The sequence below is a fragment of the Bison bison genome, unplaced genomic scaffold (genome assembly GCF_000754665.1).
Source record: "Bison bison bison isolate TAMUID 2011002044 unplaced genomic scaffold, Bison_UMD1.0 scf7180017864318, whole genome shotgun sequence".
NCBI classification, from domain to species: Eukaryota; Metazoa; Chordata; class Mammalia; order Artiodactyla; family Bovidae; genus Bison; species Bison bison.
This window is the reverse complement of record NW_011494890.1, coordinates 2,320,610-2,340,897: the sequence shown is the minus strand read 5'-3', so window position 1 is coordinate 2,340,897 and position 20,288 is coordinate 2,320,610. Positions and strand designations below refer to the sequence as shown.

The window sequence follows — 20,288 nt, the reverse complement described above, 5'->3', positions numbered from 1 at the left end:
ATTAGAACTGATTCAAATGTATTCTTTTTAATGGCTGAGTAATACTCCATTGTGTATATGTGCCACAGCTTTCTTATCCATTCATCTGCTGATGGACATCTAGGTTGCTTCCATGTCCTGGCTATTATAAATAGTGCTGCGATGAACATTGGGGTACATGTGTCTCTTTCACTTCTGGTTTCCTCAGTGTGTATGCCCAGCAGTGGGATTGCTGGGTCATAAGGCAGTTCTTTTATAGACTTTTTGATGATGGCCATTCTGACCAGTGTGAGGTGATACCTCATTGTAGTTTTGGTTTGCATTTCTCAAATAATGAGCAATGTTGAGCATCTTTTCATGTGTTTGTTAGCCGTCTATATATGTCTTCTTAGGAAAAGTGTCTGTTAGGTCTTTTTCCCACTTTTTGATTGGGTTGTTTGTTTTTCTGGCATTGAGTTGTATGAGCTGCTTGTATACTTTGGAAGTTAATCCTTTGTCAGTTGTTTCATTTGCTATTATTTTCTCCCATTCTGAGGGTTGTCTTTTCAACTAGCTTATAGTTTCCTTTGCCATGCAAAAACTTGTAAGTTTAATCAGGCCCCACTTGTTTAGTTTTGTTTTTATTTCCATTACTCAAGGAGGTGGGTCACAGAGGGTTAGCTTTGATTTATGTCATCAACTGTTCTACCTATGTTTTCCTCTAAGAGTTTTATAGTTTCTGGTCTTACATTTGGGTCTTTAATCCATTTTGAGTTTATCTTTGTGTATAGCTTAGGAAGCATTCTAATTTCATTCTTTAACATGCAGCTGTCTTCCTAGCACCATTTATTGAAGATGCTGTCATTGCCCCATTGTATATTCTTGCCTCCTTTGTCAAAAATAAGATACCCATGATACATGGGTGTATTTCTGGGCTTTCTATCTTAAGAAGCCAAGTTTTTAACTACTACTTTTCCCAAAGCAATGAAAGTGTTTGTATTAATCATAGAAATAATATAATTTATATTACATAAATTATCATATAAATGTTTACATGATAAATCGTATAAATTAATCATATAAATGTAAAGACAAGTAGGAAATTCTTTTCAACATGCTGATTCCACCTACTGACAGACTATAAATTAATAAACCATTGGCTCACTAGCATTTTTTGATAGCATGCTTTCCAAACAAAGAAAACATGCCCATATTAAAAATAATCAAGCATTTAAAAATAAAAAGCATTCTAGTACTTCATACCCCATAAATGTAACTGCAAGTTTCATTGGTTTCAAAATTCTTCATGGGAGTTAACTCCATGTAGGATAATTTGACCATTCGTTCATAGCTAAGCAAAAAGTTAAAGAACTATTGTCAGGTGGAAAAACCTGGTCTCTAGAATTACAACAGGTCATTGCCATCTTATGTAAAGATCCTAATTGCATTTAAGATGAAAATGCACAAAATCTTGTGGAGAGGAGCAGGTCCCAAAAGCAAAAGATGCACAGCAAAAATATTCTTACTTCTTATAGGAGAGAGTATAATATGTGAGTCAAATCATTGTCTGATGGTTCCAACAAAGCTTCTCCACTGCAATTACGTTATGTGGCTGAAATGCTTTGCTTCTGCTGCCCGGAAAGTATATTGAAGTCAAAGACTGTTTATTATTCTATTTCCTCCATTTGAAAAATGTCATGACTTATTAACTTTGAAATCTGAAGAGTAAAAATGATTCTTAGATATTTTTTCTATCAGACTTCAAGCTAAAAGACATTTATGACTACAATGTACTCTTTAAAAACAAATTATCTACTAACAAAATTTAAGACTTTATTGCATAAGAAATTATTTTTTTAAGAGTTGAGTAAACTTGTTCAGATTTGCTTATTGTTACTAAAGATATGCATTTAATTGACTTAAGAAAAGACTCTGGGAGTGGTATGGAGCCAAGAAAAAAAAAATCTGCATCTGAGATCAATTTCACTTAGAAATAAAGAAATCATATTTAAATACTTCCTGGGTGATGGCAATTTTAACGAATTTTATAAACTTTGTCTTAGGGTTTCCAACTATTTCTAAAATAACAGTTTTTCCCCTTTGAGTATAATATACTAATTAATTTTCTAAGAAGATTATGAACATATTGCTTACAAAGAAAAGAAAGAAGTATTAGTTGATTAAATCAAGGCAACTAGTAAAATTAAAATAACTTCACCAACATTTTTGTGTGGGTTTTTTCTGTGTGAACATGTATATTTTCAATTGTCCTCTTGATAACTCATGTTGACAAGTATTAACTGTAAGACCACTGCTCAAATTTTTTTTAACTTTTTAAAAAGTTTTATCATATAGCGAACCAATTTTTTTATTTCTTGACAAGCAGCAAAATTGTCTTTGATTTTTATCGTAAAACTAAGTCTACCAGGCCATACTCCATCTTCATAGAATAAATGACAGTGAGATGCTGAAAGTTCTCCATCATAACCTCTATAATTCACTTTTTAAAGTCCATTGTCAAACTTTAAAAGTCATCCAGCCTCTGAAGTCACTGGCACCAGTTGGAATCAGTTCCCAACTTCATGTTCACTGTCACACTGATGCCTTGAAATTGACCATGGTTAGAGTGCTTATAACAGGCACATTGACAGACAATACATATTGGGGCTTTGTCTTCATTTTTGAAAACCAGTTACTGAACATTTACAAACACACCACTGGGTTATTTACACATTGCTTTGCACCTAAATCTCACACACACACACACACACACTCACACACACACGTTTGTTTCTCATCTTTTAGTGTGGCAACAAAACGTAACTGGAAATGAGGTCACACCAACACTGGCTGTCACATGCGCTAGCTGATTTTCAACTTTCTGCCTCTCTTGAGAAACCAAATAGAATTGCTAATTATTGGAAAGTGCTTATCATGTACCTTTTCTAGGGCACTAGACACCTGCTTTTTTCACATCCCTCTTGGGATTGGTGTTTCAGTAAACAAAGATTCAGGCTTTCAGTGGATGAGTCATTTTGTAAAAAGCATGGAAGTATGCTCTGCTACTCAATGCCTCCTTTCTCTCTGCACATGGATGACAAGCTGATTGCCCTGAGACCAGGGCACAGTTCCTCTGAGCTTTGTCTCCTGCACAGTTCGCACCTGTTTGCTCACAAAGGAGCTGAATACCATCATAAGGGAGCACCTATTCAGGTGGCAGATGAAAAGCACTTCTGGATTTCTGAGCCTTTGCTAATTTTCATGAATGAAGCTTTTTGTGTTGGTGGGCTTTTTTCCCCATGAACCATGTGGTCACCACTTGAAATTACTGAAAATACCCAAAGACTGTCTAGTCCAGTCAACCATCCCTGCTAACCCTTGGGAACTAAAGAAAGTGCTTTACTGTCACTCATTTGGCAAAATCCGCAGATGGGCTTTATTATGTGCTTTAAAGTACAGGGTTTAGCATTTAGTTTCATTGTATATGCACACAGTACTCAGTAATGAGAGGGAACTGTTGAAATAAATAAGACTGATGGTGGCTCATTCGCTGATGCATGTTGATCACTTCTGACTGGCTGGCTGCATTATCCATCTCCAACAGGTTCTACTGCAGACGTACTGCAAGAAGCTGACGTTCCCCTTCTATCAAATGAGAAATGTCAACAACAGATGCCAGAATATAACATTACGGAAAATATGGTGTGTGCAGGCTACGAAGCAGGAGGGGTAGATTCTTGTCAGGTAAATATGTAAAACTGCTCACCTTCAATTTCAAGAAAGCATTGCTACATGATGAGCTCATCATTCATTATGACCAGGGAGTACAGAACTCACCAGGATCTTAAGTATCTCTTCTTTTACAAAACTGTGACTTTTCACTTTTATTTGTGGCTTATCTGAATAGTCCTCCAGGGTAGACCTGAGCAAGTCAGAAACAAAGCTAATTTTAACAACAAGAGTTACAAATCAGATGTTTTTAGAGGCTAGGCATAAAATAAGAATGTGTCCAAATGCCAAGTGAAATAGAGTGGGCCTATAGGGGTGGGTGGGCTGGAGAGGTACACCTTAGTTAGAAGCATTTACTTTCAGATTTCCAATTCTTTAAAAAAAAAAACCCTAATACAAACAAAACAGATCTGTAGGCCAAATTTAGCCAATACTTCTCCCATTCTCAACCCTTATTCAGAGTCTGGTCCAGGTATCCAGTCACCCAAAATAATTTCTGGATGAAAACCAAGCTGGAGAGCATGCAAGGTATTTGAAGTATCATTAGCTTTTGACTTGTGTGACTTTCAGAGAAAATTCTTACCCACAAAATAACCCTCATGGAAAACAAAATCATCTTACCACCTAGAAATAATGTAGCCATCTATCAGTTCTAGGAAATCTACATACACTCAACAAATACAAAGTAAATTCTGCTAGATTTTAGAATTTAATTAATTCTCAGGTACAGCATGAAATAACCATGAGAGCATGGATTCCACATTCAAACTACTTATTTGACCCTTGCTGTAAAACCTACCAGTGAGAGTGGGCAAGTCACATAGGTATGATTAAATAGAGTTTTGAAAGCAGTAACACATGTAAGGCACTAAGTAGGCACTCAAAAAGAGTAAAAATTGTTATTGTAAGAGTGTAAATAAATTTTGTGGCATGTTTTCTATATTTGAAAATTAATAAAATATTAATGCATTAACATCTACTGGATTAGATTAAATCTGATAACAGGATTGTGAGGGTTTGTCATGTCTGACTCTGTGACTCCATGGACTGAAGCCTGCCAGGCTCCTCTGTCCATGGAATTCTCCAGGCAAGAATACTGGAGTGGGTAGACATTCCCTTCTCCAGGGGATCTTCCCAACCCAGGGATCCAACCAGTTCTCCTGCATTGCAAAATTCTTTACCATCTGAGCCACCAGGGAAGCCCATGTTTGCTATATTTGAAAATTAATAAGATATTAATGTATTAACATCTACTGGCTTAGATTAAACGTGATAGCAAGATTGAGCCAATGAATAATTCACAAATGAAAATGTAGCAATTTATCCAGTGCAGAAATGGCTTCACTTTGTTAAGGTGTAAATAACTTGTTATATACATGAACACGTATTAATACATATGTCATAATAATCTGACTTGATACAAGACTTTCTTAGACACTTAAGCTGGTAGATCCATATGTGTCCTCTAGTTGAGTCCATGTCTCATGTCATCTTAAATGTTCAGCTTAGTTTTACATTTACTCTGCTTTGATGAACACTTGCACATTCAAGATGAATAGGATTGCATTCTTGTTTAAAAATTATCTCTGATGTCTACTACCCTTTAAAATGATAAGTGTGCTAAAGGTAAGATACATTGCCACTTAGAGGGAGATTTATATAATTATTGTTTAGAAGAGAAATCAGCAGTACACCTTCAATTAGAGTTAATGGGGGTTGTGTAGCGGACCCCCTCACACATGAGGTAGAAAGTATGACCGCTGACGCTATCGATGCTCGGGCTACATTAAGCCAGTAACTCATGCCAGATCTCTGAAATCTGTTTGGCTCTGGTTTCTAGAGAGTCAAGTGTGTTATTCATTAGCAAGTAAGAAAGCTCCCACACAAGACAATTCTTTGTAACATAATATTGTCATGATTGAGGAATTGATAGTCTGGAGATTACATGATTTTCTTTTTTTAAGATACTATTTATTCAAGTGAATAGATTTTGTTAAAACTGGGATCACATTCTAGTTAAAGCCACTCAATCTATACTAAGAGAATTACATGATTTTCTTTGTTCAACTTTAATATTGTGTTAAACAGGAAGATTGATTAAACAAAGATACATTATTTTAAATTATGCCTATGTTATTATTGGTACATCATTTAAGTTCTTCAAAACATTATATTCTTCCCCTCTAGTGGTGAAGAATTTGTCTTATTAGTCATTCACACGTTCTTGAATATGTTCCGGTTTCCCAAAGGCTTGTGCTTGCTAAACAATTGTTTGCATTTTACGGCACCGTGATTAGCTGTCAAAAGTCCCTGTAAAACTAAGTGAATGACATACAAAGAGCAAACCTGTTCTGCCAACTATTTTGATCCTTATTCTATAAACTGGTTTTCAACGTGTGGCCTCCAATCCAGATTAGCATCACCCAAATACTTGTTATAGGTGCAGATTCTTAGCTCTGCCCGAGAGCCACTAAGTCAGAAACTCTAGAGGCGAAAGTCCAGCAATGTATGTGTGAGCAAGCCCCCCGCCCCCGGAGTGATTCTGATGCAACCCAAGGTTTAAGAACCACTACCCCAAACAAAAATGGTCTCTAATCCTCATACTCAGATTCTCAGTCATAGAAGTTAGTGATTTTTGTTTTCTTCACAAATATAGCATCTCAGTGGAAACACACTTTAGGTTAATACTTTATGTTCTGAAAGTGAAATTGAAAGTCACTCAGTCGTGTCCAACTCTTTGCAAGCCCCCAGGCCAGAATACTGGAGTAGCCTTCCCTTTCTCCAGGGATCTTCTCAACTTGGGGATCAAACCCAGGTCTCCCACAATACAGGTGGATCTCTACCAGCTGAGCCCTTATGTTCTGAACCTTTATTCATATTTTTGAAGTAGTTACACACATCAGAGATAGTGGAAGAAGATTATACCTTCATTGAATAAATCAGAAAATAAAGGCAAAGAGAAGTTACACAGTGGAACTGACATGGTGCAGTTTGATGATGGGAAGAAATAGCCCCAGACATAGGTCTCTCAACCAGACGGACCACCCAGCTGTTTGGCCTCAAGCCTGCTGGTGGATTCTTCAAATAATTGCAAATGAGCCAGTCTGTGCTGGGTAATTTAAAATCCTTGTTCATGTAATCAACATCTGGATTCTACCATCTATTAGAAAAGTATTTTGAAAATATGAAGAAAACCAAATGAGTCCTTTTGAAAGTACCCAAAGAGTTGGAGTTTATTTTTACTAATTTATAAGTCACATATAACTTAGAGTCAGTATTTATTCTTATCTTGAATTGACACTGTTCCATAAATATTTCTGAACCTATATTATGGACTAAGGGTTGAGGATGTAGAAGTATTAATCAAATCATAAGCTCTGCCTTCAAACAACTTGAGTGCATTTGTTACATTTAGAAAAGAAAGTAACCAGTGGTTGCCAATATGACTTATGCTCTTCTGCACCCAGGAGAGAAAGGGTGATTTTCTAAATACATTTTTTCCCCTTATATGTAGGCTTCAAACGTAATCAAGAATCAGGCAAAAAATCTCTCAGGATAATTTTTTAAATAAGCTTGTGTGAAATATTCTATTGTACCAGTGATTTCAACCACAGCATACAGGGGTTTATGTTCCTTCATAAATATGAAAAAGGAAAGGCTAATTAAAATATGTTTCACATTAATGTGGGAAAATATTTGTCAATTCTCTGTCATTAAATAATGGTATTATACATTTGCATTACATTCCTTTCCATTACACAGGAACAGTCATGTGTAAATAAACTATGTAAATAACTAGGAATTGCTATAATTAATATTTATTAAAATTACAGACATTTCATCAATTAAAATCTCAGATGAAAACATGTGTACCTGTCACTAGAAATTATATTATAAATGTACCTATTTCCATTGAAATATTACTTTTTCAAATCTGATTATGCTTGTCTAATACCAAAACCTAATGCTACTCAAGAGAACTAAAATCAATTTTATGTGTGAGTTCTTAGTCATCCTGAAGCACATAATGTGGAATGACTGTCTTTCCACAAAGTCCCTCATAATACTTAGGATAAATCAATATCTCCTTTAATAAAAAGATTAGCTTTTAACATATATTTTGATTGGGATGCTCTCAGAGTTGTGCCTTAGAAAGTGTCTTTGTTGTTTAGTCCCTAAGTCATGCCCAATTGTTTGAGACCCCATGGAATGTAGCCCACCAGGCTCCTCTGTCCATGGGATTTCCCAGGAAAGTTTCTTGGTACCCATTAAAATGCCATAATTAAAGGGAATGCTTGCTATAAAAGTGAATCACAAAAAATTACACACAAATTTTGTTTTAGTTGTCACAGTTTCTGTGTCCTTACTGACCAGCTAAAGGTTCTCATTCTTGATCTAGTGTGACGATGAGACTATTCATAGTTGACTTGCAATGAAATCATATTTTTGATCTTCAGTTTTGGATTTATTTGCTAAACAATTATATATGTATTTATATCAATTGACCACACATCGATGATTTTCTTTGGCAATTTACTGTTTAGGGGGATTCAGGTGGACCACTCATGTGCCAAGAAAACAACAGATGGCTCCTGGCTGGTGTGACGTCATTTGGATATCAATGTGCACTGCCTAATCGCCCAGGGGTGTATGCCCGGGTCCCAAGGTTCACAGAGTGGATACAAAGTTTTCTACATTAGAGTGTTTCCAGAAACAAAGATGAAAATCAGGCAGTTTTCCCATTTCACTTTAAGAAGCATGGAAATTGAGAGTTAAAAAAATAATAATTTATAAAAGTCTTGATTCTTACCTAAGGCACTGAAATGCTACAGAAAAAAAAAAGCAAAAACTAATCTTTACAATATAAAGTAACTATAAAATAATAAATTCTGATTTTATTGTCAACAGTTATTCTTTCACAGACATCATTATTTCCTTTGTTCTTAATCATTATTTTTATTGTATTCTTATTTAAAGAAATTATATTTCAAATCATGTAATATAATGTTTAAGCAAAGTTAGGAAGAGACGTGAAATAAACTTTTACACAAAGTAGGGTATTGTTTGAAATAGATTGTTATAAGTTATCTAATTCCAGGATAGGTCACTATTATCAGCATCTCAATCATTTTGCTGTTTTTCTATCCAAATGCATTTTCAATCCATCTTGAGCACATCCTTAATATTTTCCCCATAATAAAATATATTTATTGTAAGCTCATGTCACAAGCCTGGACTAAACTGATTGTGCAATCCTCTCAAATAAGCTAGTTAAACAGAAAACTAGCACAAGTCTATATATTGCCCTTGCATCAAAATAAAAGCTAAAATAATTAACATTGTCTTTCTCTCATCACATCATTTTTACTTGGATTATTATATCACAGTCCATTTATTCCAAGCTGGCATTTTTTTGGGTTTACAAAAATTATCAATCATATCAAAGAGATACAAGTATTACAAATGTGGGTTTTCTCTGACAGATGTGTTTATAGTGGGTATTTCTAACATGTCCAAAGCTTATTTAGACACAGCTGAATTGCCCATTACAAGGCCAAAAATGTAGAATAAATGCATTTGTTCCACAGCTTTAATCTCTTGGATCACTTCCAAAGTACAAACTTCAATATAGCTCACCCCACAAAATCTACTGATTTATTTAGAAAGAAAAAATTTATATAAATTAATACAAACACACACACACACACACACACATTCTTACATGGGTCTGTATAGTCCAAAGGAATAGAAAAGTTTCAAGCAGTTGAAAGAAGAGATCCATAAGTTCATACTTGTTTTATGGAAGAAAGGAGACTTGGGCTAGACCTGAGTGAATAGTTGTTACTGATGGACTAAAAAGGCATCGGCATACATAGGTCACTCCCATGTAGGTGGGAGTGACCCTGAAAGTTCAGAGAGAAGGGACAGTAGACAATCATGAACTGTCCTAGTAAAAGGTGTTCTCTCTGGGCAATGGTCAGAGAAAGGGAAAACAAGGTCATAACAAGAAGGTGTGGCCAGATGATTGAGGACTACAAATTCATGGAATTTATTACTAGAACAAAAATTGGGAGTCCTTGAACACACTGTTCTTTCTAAGACCTTTGCAATGACCTGTTCCTAATAGAAAGGATGAAGTGATTAGGAAGGATGGAGCATCAAGGGTAGAGTGTGTTATTTGATTTGATTCCCCAAATATTGTTCCACAAATGTTTCATCTGCATTTCAAAACATTTATTAGAAGCATGTTCTGAAAATTACAACAGATATATCACAGACTCCTTTTTATTTTTCAAAGGTCAGCTTTAGAAACCCTTAGGACAGTCACTCTTTACCATCTTCTATTAAGAGAGAAGTTCCTTATCCCATCCCTAGGAACTTATGGGTTTAGTAATTGATACCAGAAGAGTAATCCAGGTCTGAAACAAGATAAAAAGCAAAACCAAGTCCCTTCCCCATTACTTTTCCTCTCCCCCCCTGCAGCTGTTGTAGCTGTGGGTGGCACAGACGTTGGGGAAAGCCCAGTCTCCCTCCATCCAGTCCCGACTGAAGGAAATAATGTATGGTGGGAGCCTGGAGGAAAGAGGTGGGTCTCAGCAGCTGGTCTCCTATTCTGCCCAGAAAGATGGGTCTCCAAGAAAGGAAAGAGGAGTGTTAAATGTGGGCAGCTGTAAGCTTAGAAGGCAGCTGCCCATTTCCTCAGTCTCTAAGCAGCTGAAAACAGACCACTTCCCACTAATTTCTATTTTGTCTCTTAATTTTACCAAACAACTGGAATTGTGAATTCCCACAATGAAAGCACTTTCATTATCTAATTGAAAAGATGAGGTTTAGAACACCCGGCAACTGTAACTTCCATTCTTACCACACTTAAACAGTCATTTGTTTCCATGCATTATTGCAAACACATCTGTACTTCGTTCATGTAAGAGATTTAGACAGCACCAATGATCATTCTTCAGAAACAAGAACTTTTTATTTGGTTAAAAGGAGCACAGAGACGTTTGAAGACCAGATAGTTACATCTCTCTCTTGAGAGGAAGGAGCCACAAGCATTGAAGAAACTAGAAGAGAATACAGAGCCACCCCAATTTATTCTCCCAGCCAAACCCTGGACAGGGAACCCATGATCACTGATGCCTACAAACGCGTTTTTACACTATTTCAGTTTCTTTCCTCACGGAAATGTCAACGTGCTGTGCTTAACTGCACATTCATGGTGACCGCTCAACTAGTCCCAACTCTTAAACCCCCTTATATGCTGATAGAGGCTAAACAGAGCCAGGAAAGACCTTAATCAAACTCTGCAGGAGTTTGCCTCCAAGGTCAACACCAGAACCATCTTTGCTTTGCTGGCAAGAGAGGGACTGATTTCAGAACCCTCAGAGAGCTACTTGTGGTTATACAGGCAACATGTGAAGACATTATCTTGATTGTGTATCCACCTTTTTTGTTCTAGATTGAGTATATTACTGTTTATACAGCTATTTAACAAAGTTATTACAAAATCTGTTGAACTTTAAATTCAAAATAATTGTAAGGCACATGTCTTGCACAATTGAAATTAGACAATTCTTGCCTCTAAGTAAAATATTTGAGTAGATACCACGGTTAATGAAATAACTTCTTATTTCTGAAGACATTTCCTAAACTTCCTCTGACCCAAAGCAGAGAAACTAAAAGAAGATGAGCCATTTCTAGAAAATGAAACTTTTTCTACGGTAATAGATTTATGTGTGTGTGAATTCAGTTGACAACAGCGATACATTTCTTTAATCAAAACAGCATGTATTGAAAAATGAGACATCATAAAAATAAATACTAGAACAGTCCATTCTATCAAACACTCATGTAAAGGAAAAATATTTTGCACACTGTAAATTTCGATGCAATTTACATTACATTAACTAGATTACAACTTATGAAAGGTGAAAGAGACAAAGACAACTGCTTCCAATGCACACATTGTTCTGATGTGTTCACAGCAATTTTATCTGCATTTTATCCATCTCATCGACTTGAAGTTTGGGTGCATCTTTTAGCAAAATAAGCATGTCTCACTCCATTATTAGCACAGCATTATTTTATAAATGAGATAATGAACATATAAAAATTATTTTAGTATTTGCCTCAAGGGGGAGCTTACAGTTCATCTTGCACATCCTTTGAGATTTCAAGCCATTCCAAGCTAATGTTCTGATGCCATTCCTTATACAGTTCCAGAATTATAAAACTCTATTTTCTTTTCTGGAGCCAAGTCAGTGGATTATTATACTTCCATGCCACTTTCTTTCCTGGTGCTTTTTGAAATCCACAGTGTGGATTGGTTTGGGCTAGTTTTTGTTCTTCCTTTACTGAAAAACAGAAGAAGAAGTAAATTCAATGTCTGAGACTTCTCATCAAACTAGGCATGTCTTGGTCCAAATGGAGCTTTGTCAGACTTATTATAAAAGTATTTTTCTTCTCTCATCAGCAGATTTTTTTCATTCCTACAAAAAATTCTGGATTATTCCAGTAGGTGAAGAGGGTAAGCAGTTCATATAAGATAATTAAAAAAAAATCTTTCTCTGACCCTTCATATTTTAGAATTCAGACATATACACAAATATGTTTAACCCAGTTTCAAAATGTTCATTGTAATCACCAATAAATCTTCATTTTATTTGATCAGTTATTTTTATAATTTTGCTTTTTGAATAATCTGCCATTAACATATGATGTACTTTAATGTCAAATCATCAAAATAGTGCTTTTGTCCTACATATAAAAACTGTCCTATCCCCTCCACCCATCATGTTTTTCTGTCCTATAGTTAAGTCATTTAATTCCCCAAAGCTTAATTTTGCTATAGTTTCTGAAACAAAGGCAGTTCAAGGCAGATTCAGGCCTGAGAGAGTTCCTCTAGCTCTCAGGCTGACCACACTCCACCCTGTCCCTCAAGCTGTGATGTCTTCTAAAGTGAAAAGTGAAAGTGTTAGTCATTCAATCCGGTCCGACTCTTGGCAACCCCATGGAATGCAGCCCACCAGGCTCCTCTGTCCATGGAGTTCTCCAGGCAAGAACACTGGAGTGGGTAGCCATTCCCTTCTCCAGGGGATGTCTTCTAAGTTTTTCCATAAGATGGCCACTTCTAAGACTCCTGCAAAAGTGACTGTTCCTGAGTTTCTCCCTTCCTGAGTCAGCCTCTTCAAGATACTTATCAAGATTGAGGCTCTTTTTTGATCCAGTTTCCTGGGAATGAGCCCTCGCCTAGATCACTAACCCCTGGTGGTTCCTGTTCATTTTCTTCTGTACTTCCTTGCTCCTACAGATGCTTCCTTCAATAGCATCTGCCTCCACCCCACGCTCCAGGCATTCCTCCTACCCCATCCCATTCAATCTCTGTCTACAAGACACTGTGTTGCTGAATCCCTTCAAAGAAAGAAATAGTCTTTCTAAATAAGCCTGAGCCATAGAATTTCATACTATTACTTAATTGACTTCAATTTAACTGTAAATTTATTGCTAATACATGATTGTATCTAAATGATACATTTTCGAAATGTGCATCCAAATAAGTAAGATCAACACATCTCTACCCAGGAAGTTATCCTACATGAATGGAAAATAAGCCAAGCAAAGTTGATGAAAAACATGAAATTCTCCTAAATGGTTGAAACAAAAGGGTGGTTAAGTTATTAATGTGGCTTTGGGGTAGCATTAGTATTTATTTGATTTAAGAGTTATCATGGGTTAAGGAAACAAGACTTCTTATTTTGAACATGACATGGAATCACAGAAGCCATCATGTGTACCCAACCGGAACTTAAACTTTCTGCAATGCACTCAGATGACAATGGATTGGAGTCTTTGATGAAGTTTTTCCTTGCTTTCCTGGAAGAAAGGAAAATGGGAGGATCTAAGAGAGGATGAATTAAGCACTAATAGCTAATTCTGGTGTCTGGAGATGGCTTATGTTTGAGTGAGTATATTTTCTTACTCTGAGAAATATGTTTGAAATTTGAGAAATATTTCCTCACCCTTGAGAATTTCCAACATGTGAAAATTCCAAGGTCTTCAAAGTATAAAAACCTGGAAGACTTGAGAATGAGCAGAGTCTCCACAATAATATACTATTTTGGAAGAAGGAAAGCAAACTTCAGAGAAAACTCAGTTACTGATACTTTGGTAATTTTACTTTTAGAAATGAGAAGATCTATATAATTTTTCTCAACTCTTTGTTCACAGCGATTAGCTATTTACAGCCCTTCATTACAGTTTGGCTGGGTTATGGGGGGGATTTATATCAAATTCTCCCTCTGCTTCATTGTTTTTCATACTGATAAATTATCTTTTCATCTATAGTCTTAGAATTAAGGGTAAAAATCAGATATTTACTATTGTCTTTATTCTGTATAAAATATTGAAAACATATATATGTGTGTGTGTGTGTGTATATATATATATATATAAACTGAGTACACAAAATATAGTATTAATTTACCAGGCTTTATTTATCATTATTCAAAAATGGCTTCTTTAAACAGTCAATATATCACAGCTTGGATTTTTTTTTAAAAATTCTTTTGTACCATTTAGAGTTTATATCTATTTAATTTTTTTTTTCTGGAGCTTTTTAACTCAGTAAATTCTTTAGGGTTCATGAAAAAGAAAATGAAGATAAAAGAAAAAATTACTTATCTGCATGTCCTTCCCTGTTGGAAACATTCTATCATTTTTTATTTAAAACACTGACAAAAATGTCTAGTTTATTCTAACAAGCATGCACTAATTTAAATCCACATCTTCTTTTCTTTGATATATACTTATATTTCACACATTAATGTTTTAGTTTAACTGTCAAACTGACACCTATGAAAAAATTTCACCTGTAATTCAAGGGTATGAGTAAACAGATATAAAAGAATACTCTCAAGAGTCTGGATGTTAAGATATATCACTTTATTTCAAGATACCTACTAAAAAGTGACTCATTTTACCATTGTTTCTATACTTAAAATATCCTTTGGAAATAAAACAGAAGGCTGTTTTTGCAAAAGGTACTACAAAGTTCACGCACAAAAATCAAGTCTGGCATACAACTTGAGGTCAAGATTAAAAGGTTTAGCATTACTGCCTGTACTTAATATAAAGAGACAGTACAGTATAGTCGCATATGTTGTGGAATTAAAAACATTCACATTTCAGATCCATCACACATATTAGCCATGAGACCCAAGGCAAATTGTATGACCCATTTAAGCAACCATATTCCCAACTGAAAAAGAGAAAACAGAAGGATACCTACTTCATATGGTCTGTGAGGATGAAATGAGATAATTCATAATCCTATAATCAAGGTTTATGTTATTAGATTATATATACTGTATTTGTACTGAAAGAATTAGAATCACACTTTTCTTAAGGCAACTTAAAAACATAATTTTTTACAGAGTTATGAAAACATGTTTAAAGTTTTTCAAGTTGTCTCTCCATGTATGAATTATTTACCTTTTATGTAGCATCTGAAAACAGCAGGTTCCAAAAGCAACCAGGATCAGTAAGAGCAAAGGAATTGTTGGTATAACAACATAGATTAGATTGGGAATTATTCCTACAAAAGTAAAACAGTCTTAATGTAAACAGATAGTTGAGGCAGGATTCTGACATTATGGTTCTATAAAAGCTTTCTAAAAAATTAAGGCAAAATAGAATTATTATCAATAAGCAGATACCAAGTAAGGTCTTCCCAAAATACTGAATAATCTAATGAAGTAATATATTTATGTTTGGTTAAAAGTTAAAAACAAAATCATGCTGCATGGTTGCCATGCTCTGGTTAAATGACCATATTTCCAAACTATTATTAAATTTGCAATTCAGATAGGGACTGGCTTTCATAACGTATTAATAATCTTAGCTATCTCACTCCATTAATCCTTCTCAGTTATTACTTCGAAAACAAGCACTGATTATTAAAGAATAATCATGATTAAAGTAATTGTTGATTTATTAGATATGTAATTATCCTAATAAGCTCAGTGCCATGATGACATGCATAACTCTCTGGGATTAAGCCAAAATACGTAAATATTAACTGATGATAGAGTCATAACCTAGAGACATAAGACTCCAGAGGCATAAATATTTGATCTTAATTAAATTCTAAGATGAATCATTTTTTAATCCTGTTCCATCACAGTAGATAATGTTAGGTATTCTTGGAAAAATAAAAAACTGCCACACAGAACCCCCATATAGCTTGCAATGACTTTATTAAACAATTTCTCAATGTCATAAGAGGGAAAATATTCCTAATATAATTATTTACTGATCTGTTTGATTAGATTTACATGGTCTGAATGGTTTTAAAATCAGACGACTCAAAGTGAAAAGCACTAAGGTTTAATATCACATCCATACAAGAAAAGCAAATTAGAAAGCTATGTATTGAGATAGCAAATTGAAAGCCATTATCTTAGTCTAAATGCGTGTGTGCTCCGTCACTCAGTCATGTCTGACTCTTTGCAACCCCATGAACTTTAGTCCACCAGGCTCCTCTCTCCATGGAATTTTCCAGGCAAGAATACTGGAGTGGGTTGCCATTTCCTCTGCCAGGGATCTTCCCAACCCAGGGATCGAACCCACATCTCCTGTGTCTCCTGCACTGACAGGTGGATTCTTTACCAGCAGCACCATGCTAAAACAGGCCCTAACTGATACTAAGAGCAGGTTTTTTTTACTAAAAAGAGGTTTGCATTGGGATTGTGTTCTGTGTCTTTTGCAGACACTGGTGTGCCATAGGCACTGAGTTGAAAGCTCATTGTATGTGTCTACTACCCAATCTGCTCTTTAGTCATGTCACTTGGTAACTTGAAATTGGCCAGGGTGGCAGTTTTCCATACCACAGAAAACTCAAAGCCTACAAATTGGACTTTTTAAATCCCAGCTTACTCTAGTCAATCCCTAAACATTTACCAGTTCCCTACTGTTTATAGGCTACTGAACGTGCCAATTTACATCATAACACCTACAAATTGGGGAAGATCCTTATGAATCCACATTTTAACATGGGATACTTAGTTTAGTACTAGATACAGAAAACAAAATTTGTATTCAAAAACGGGCTTAGGAGACTTCCCTGGAGGTCCAATGGTTAGGACTCTGTGCTTCCACTGAAGGGGGCATGGGTTCGATCCCTGGTTGGGGAACTAAGATCTCACGATCCACACTGTGCGGCCAAAAAAGAAACACCCACAAAAACTAGCTTAGCATCATTTGTTCCAATGCAATTCTAAAATAAATCTCCATACGCCTATATTTAGTGCACTTTTTCACTAAGCAACAAGAAAATTGGGGCCAACATGAAGCAAAAGTGAACTGAGAGAGTAGCGCTGACATATACCCACTACCATGTGTAAAATACATAGCTAGTGAGAAAGTGTTGTGTAGCATGGGGAGCTCAGCTCAGTGCTCTGCGATGCTCGCAAGAGGGGGCTCAAGAGGGAGGGGATATATATACACACTCATAGCAGATTCACATTGTTGTACAGCAGAAACCAACACAACATTGTCAAAATTATCCTCCAATCAAAAAAAAAAGAAAAAATTAAGTACCTTTTCTTCTCCTTATAAGTGAGTTAAAGACATGTGAACTAATTACCTGCCTCAGTAACAACTACATTTTGATGAGTGTCTCCAGGTTGGTTGGTAAAATACGTCTTTTCTACAGGAGCTGTTGGATTAATCTCTGTAAATAATAAGTACAGTTATCATGTATAATGATAAATAAGACAAATGCAAATGTAGATGAAAATAAAAGCTTATTACAAAACAAAATAAACATTGATTTCTGAACAACTTCCAGCTAATTCTATTTTGAATTTAAATTTATATGAAATGATTTAACAATAAAGGCAGCATTTAATTGTCTCTGAATAAAAGATCTGCCTGGTTAACTCTTTGCAACTTGGATCCACTGGGTGAATTCCTGTAACCCCAGACTGCATTTAACAATCCAGAGCATCTGTGCTGATGATAACCTATTACAGGTAATAATGACCAAGGAGGTACAAAAGTAGGCAAAGATAGGCAAGAATCAGAAAGCATAAGAAAGTGAGGCACTAGCTGTGAATAAAGACCAACAAAGATGATTTCTACCTACTGTTGTTCACTCGTTAAGTCATGTCTGACTCTTTTGCAACGTTATGGACGGACTATAAGCCTGCTAGGCTCCTCTGTCTGTGGGATTTCCCCAGCAAGAATACTGGAGTCGGTTGCCATTTACTTCTCCAGGGGATCTTCCCGACCCTGGGGCTCCAGGCAGATTCTTTACCACTGAGCCACCAGTGAAGTCTTTATACTACGATGGTGTATAATTTAGATTTCTCCTCACAACAAAAAACAGCAGATAACTGCATATGGACAGTATCCGGAATTGATGATTCAAATAAAAATGTTCTAAAGCACATTTCTGTCCCCTACAAACAATGCCATCCTTAGATTTCCTTCTCAACAATATCTGCATCTTTAAAAAATTATCATAAATTAAGGCTTGCACATTGTTTCTCTCCCTGCTTTTTCTCAGGCAAGACTTTTTCAATTGCCACACACCTGAAAAATGCTGTTGTTGGTTTTTTTTTTTTTTAATAACGATCTGGTACTACTCTCTTGTCTAATTTCTTTCTCTAGGGCACTATTGTTAAGAATCCACCTGCAATACCGGAGAACTGAGTTCAGTCCCTGGATTAAGCTGGAGGAGGGGATGGGAACCCACTCCAGTATTCTTGCCTGGAGAATCCCCATGAACAGAGGAGCCTGGCAGGCTACAGTCCCTGGGGTTGCAAAGAAGCAGACATGCCTGAGCGACTAAGCACAAGCAGTGGCTGAATTAATAGAGAAATTAAATAGAATTACTAAGAAATAACTTGTACATTTGTTTTCATTTGTTCCAAAAATATAACTCTGCTTATTTTTCTCAGTTAATGAAAAAGAAAAAACACAGGCAGCATCTTACATTAATTTCAGAATATTAAATCACTTCAATGTACTGTTTACTATTCTAATTTGGCTACATGGTCTCTATTCATTAGAAATTTAATCGTACACCATCCTATAATAATATTTATTATCTTTTAAACATATCTTACCCTGACACTTTGCCTCCTCTAGTCTTCAGTCCTACCCTACACTCATTCTTCTACAGAATTTAGGTACTCCTTGCTTCTGGTGCTCAACTGGTATTTGCTGAGCAAATAATACAGATATTATAAAATTTATCAATATAGAACTGGTTATTTTTTAAATCGTTCAAAAGTTTTAATGTAATTGCTGATTGAAAAAATTTTAGAAATACAATCTAATACATGCCGTTTTTATTGTCTAAGAATAACAGTGCTTAATGTAATTTTAATAAATATAAAAATTGGATTCACTATTCAGAAAACTAAGATCATGGTATCCAGTACCATCACTTCATGGCAAATAGATGGGGAAACAGTGGAAACAGTGACAGACTTTATTTTGGGGGTCTCCAAAATCACTGCAGATGGTGACCGCGGCCACAAAATTAAAAGATGCTTGCTCCTTGGAAGAAAAGCTATGACCAACCTAGACAGCATATTAAAAAGCAAAGACATTACTTTGCCAACAAAGGTCCATCTAGTCAAAGCTATGATTTTTCCTGTAGTCATGTATGAATGTGAGAGTTGGACTATAAAGAAAGCTGAGCACCGAAGAATTGATGCTTTTGAACTGCAGTGTTGGAGAAGACTCTTGAGAGTCCCTTGGACTGCAAGGAGATCAAACCTGTCAATTCTAAAGGAAATCAGTCCTGAATATTCATTGGAAGGACTGATGCTGAAGATGAAGCTCCAATACTTCAATCAACTGATACGAAGAACTGACTCACTGGAAAAGACCCTGATGCTAGAAAAGATTGTAAGCAAAAGGAAAAGGGGGCGACAGATGATGCGATGGTTGGACGGCATCTTCAACTCAATGGACATGAGTTTGAGCAAACTGTAAGAGATAGTGAAGGACAAGGAAGCCTGGCATATTGCAGTCCATGGGGTCACAAAGAGTCGGACATGACTTAGCAACCAAACAACAAGTCATGCTATTAGATAATATGCAGGAGCAGAAAGAGGAGACCAAGTTCAAGTCACATAGTACTTCTGGCATAGTTGGAGAATAAAGTTCAAAATATTGTTACAATTTGTATATTAGTTTTACTGCTTGCTCCTCCAATCCCCACACCACTAAAAAGCTAACTGCTGCTGTTGCTGCTAAGTTGCTTCAGACCTGTCTGACTCTGTGCGACCCCATAGACGGCAGCCCACCAGGCTACCCCATCCCTGGGATCCTCCAGGCAAGAACACTGGAGTGGGTTGCCATTTCCTTCTCCAATGCATGAAAGCTAACTCAGTTCAGTTCAGTCGCTCAGTCGTGTCCGACTCTTTGCGACCCCATGAATCGCAGCACGCCAGGCCTCCCTGTCCATCACCAACTCCTGGAGTTCACTTAGACTCACATCCATTGAGTCAGTGATGCCATCCAGCCATCTCATCCTCTGTCGTCCCCTTCTCCTCCTGCCCCCAATCCCTCCCAGCATCAGAGTCTTT

The 20,288-nt window shown here is 36.1% G+C and overlaps 2 protein-coding genes across 3 annotated transcripts in view; one reads left to right on the top strand and one right to left on the bottom strand.

Annotated features, from left to right (window-relative positions):
• The window catches only part of TMPRSS15 (transmembrane protease, serine 15), a 145,908-nt gene extending 135,365 nt beyond the window's left edge, over positions 1-10,543 (top strand). Inside the window, exons 25-26 of one of the 2 annotated variants that reach the window (XM_010852961.1) lie at positions 3,563-3,702; positions 8,232-10,543. In XM_010852961.1, the coding sequence (XP_010851263.1) occupies positions 3,563-3,702; positions 8,232-8,387 (296 nt within the window). In that variant the 3' untranslated portion in view covers positions 8,388-10,543. The remainder of the gene's footprint in view (positions 1-3,562; positions 3,703-8,231) is intronic. The other variant, XM_010852962.1, reaches the window with a different exon arrangement.
• Positions 10,544-10,638: 95 nt separating this feature from the next.
• CHODL (chondrolectin) overlaps positions 10,639-20,288 on the bottom strand; it is a 23,591-nt gene continuing 13,941 nt past the window's right edge. Inside the window, exons 4-6 of the mRNA XM_010852960.1 lie at positions 17,330-17,416; positions 15,178-15,280; positions 10,639-12,041 (exon numbers count right to left, since the gene is read on the bottom strand). Coding sequence (XP_010851262.1) covers positions 11,957-12,041; positions 15,178-15,280; positions 17,330-17,416 — 275 coding nt within the window. The 3' untranslated portion in view covers positions 10,639-11,956. The remainder of the gene's footprint in view (positions 12,042-15,177; positions 15,281-17,329; positions 17,417-20,288) is intronic.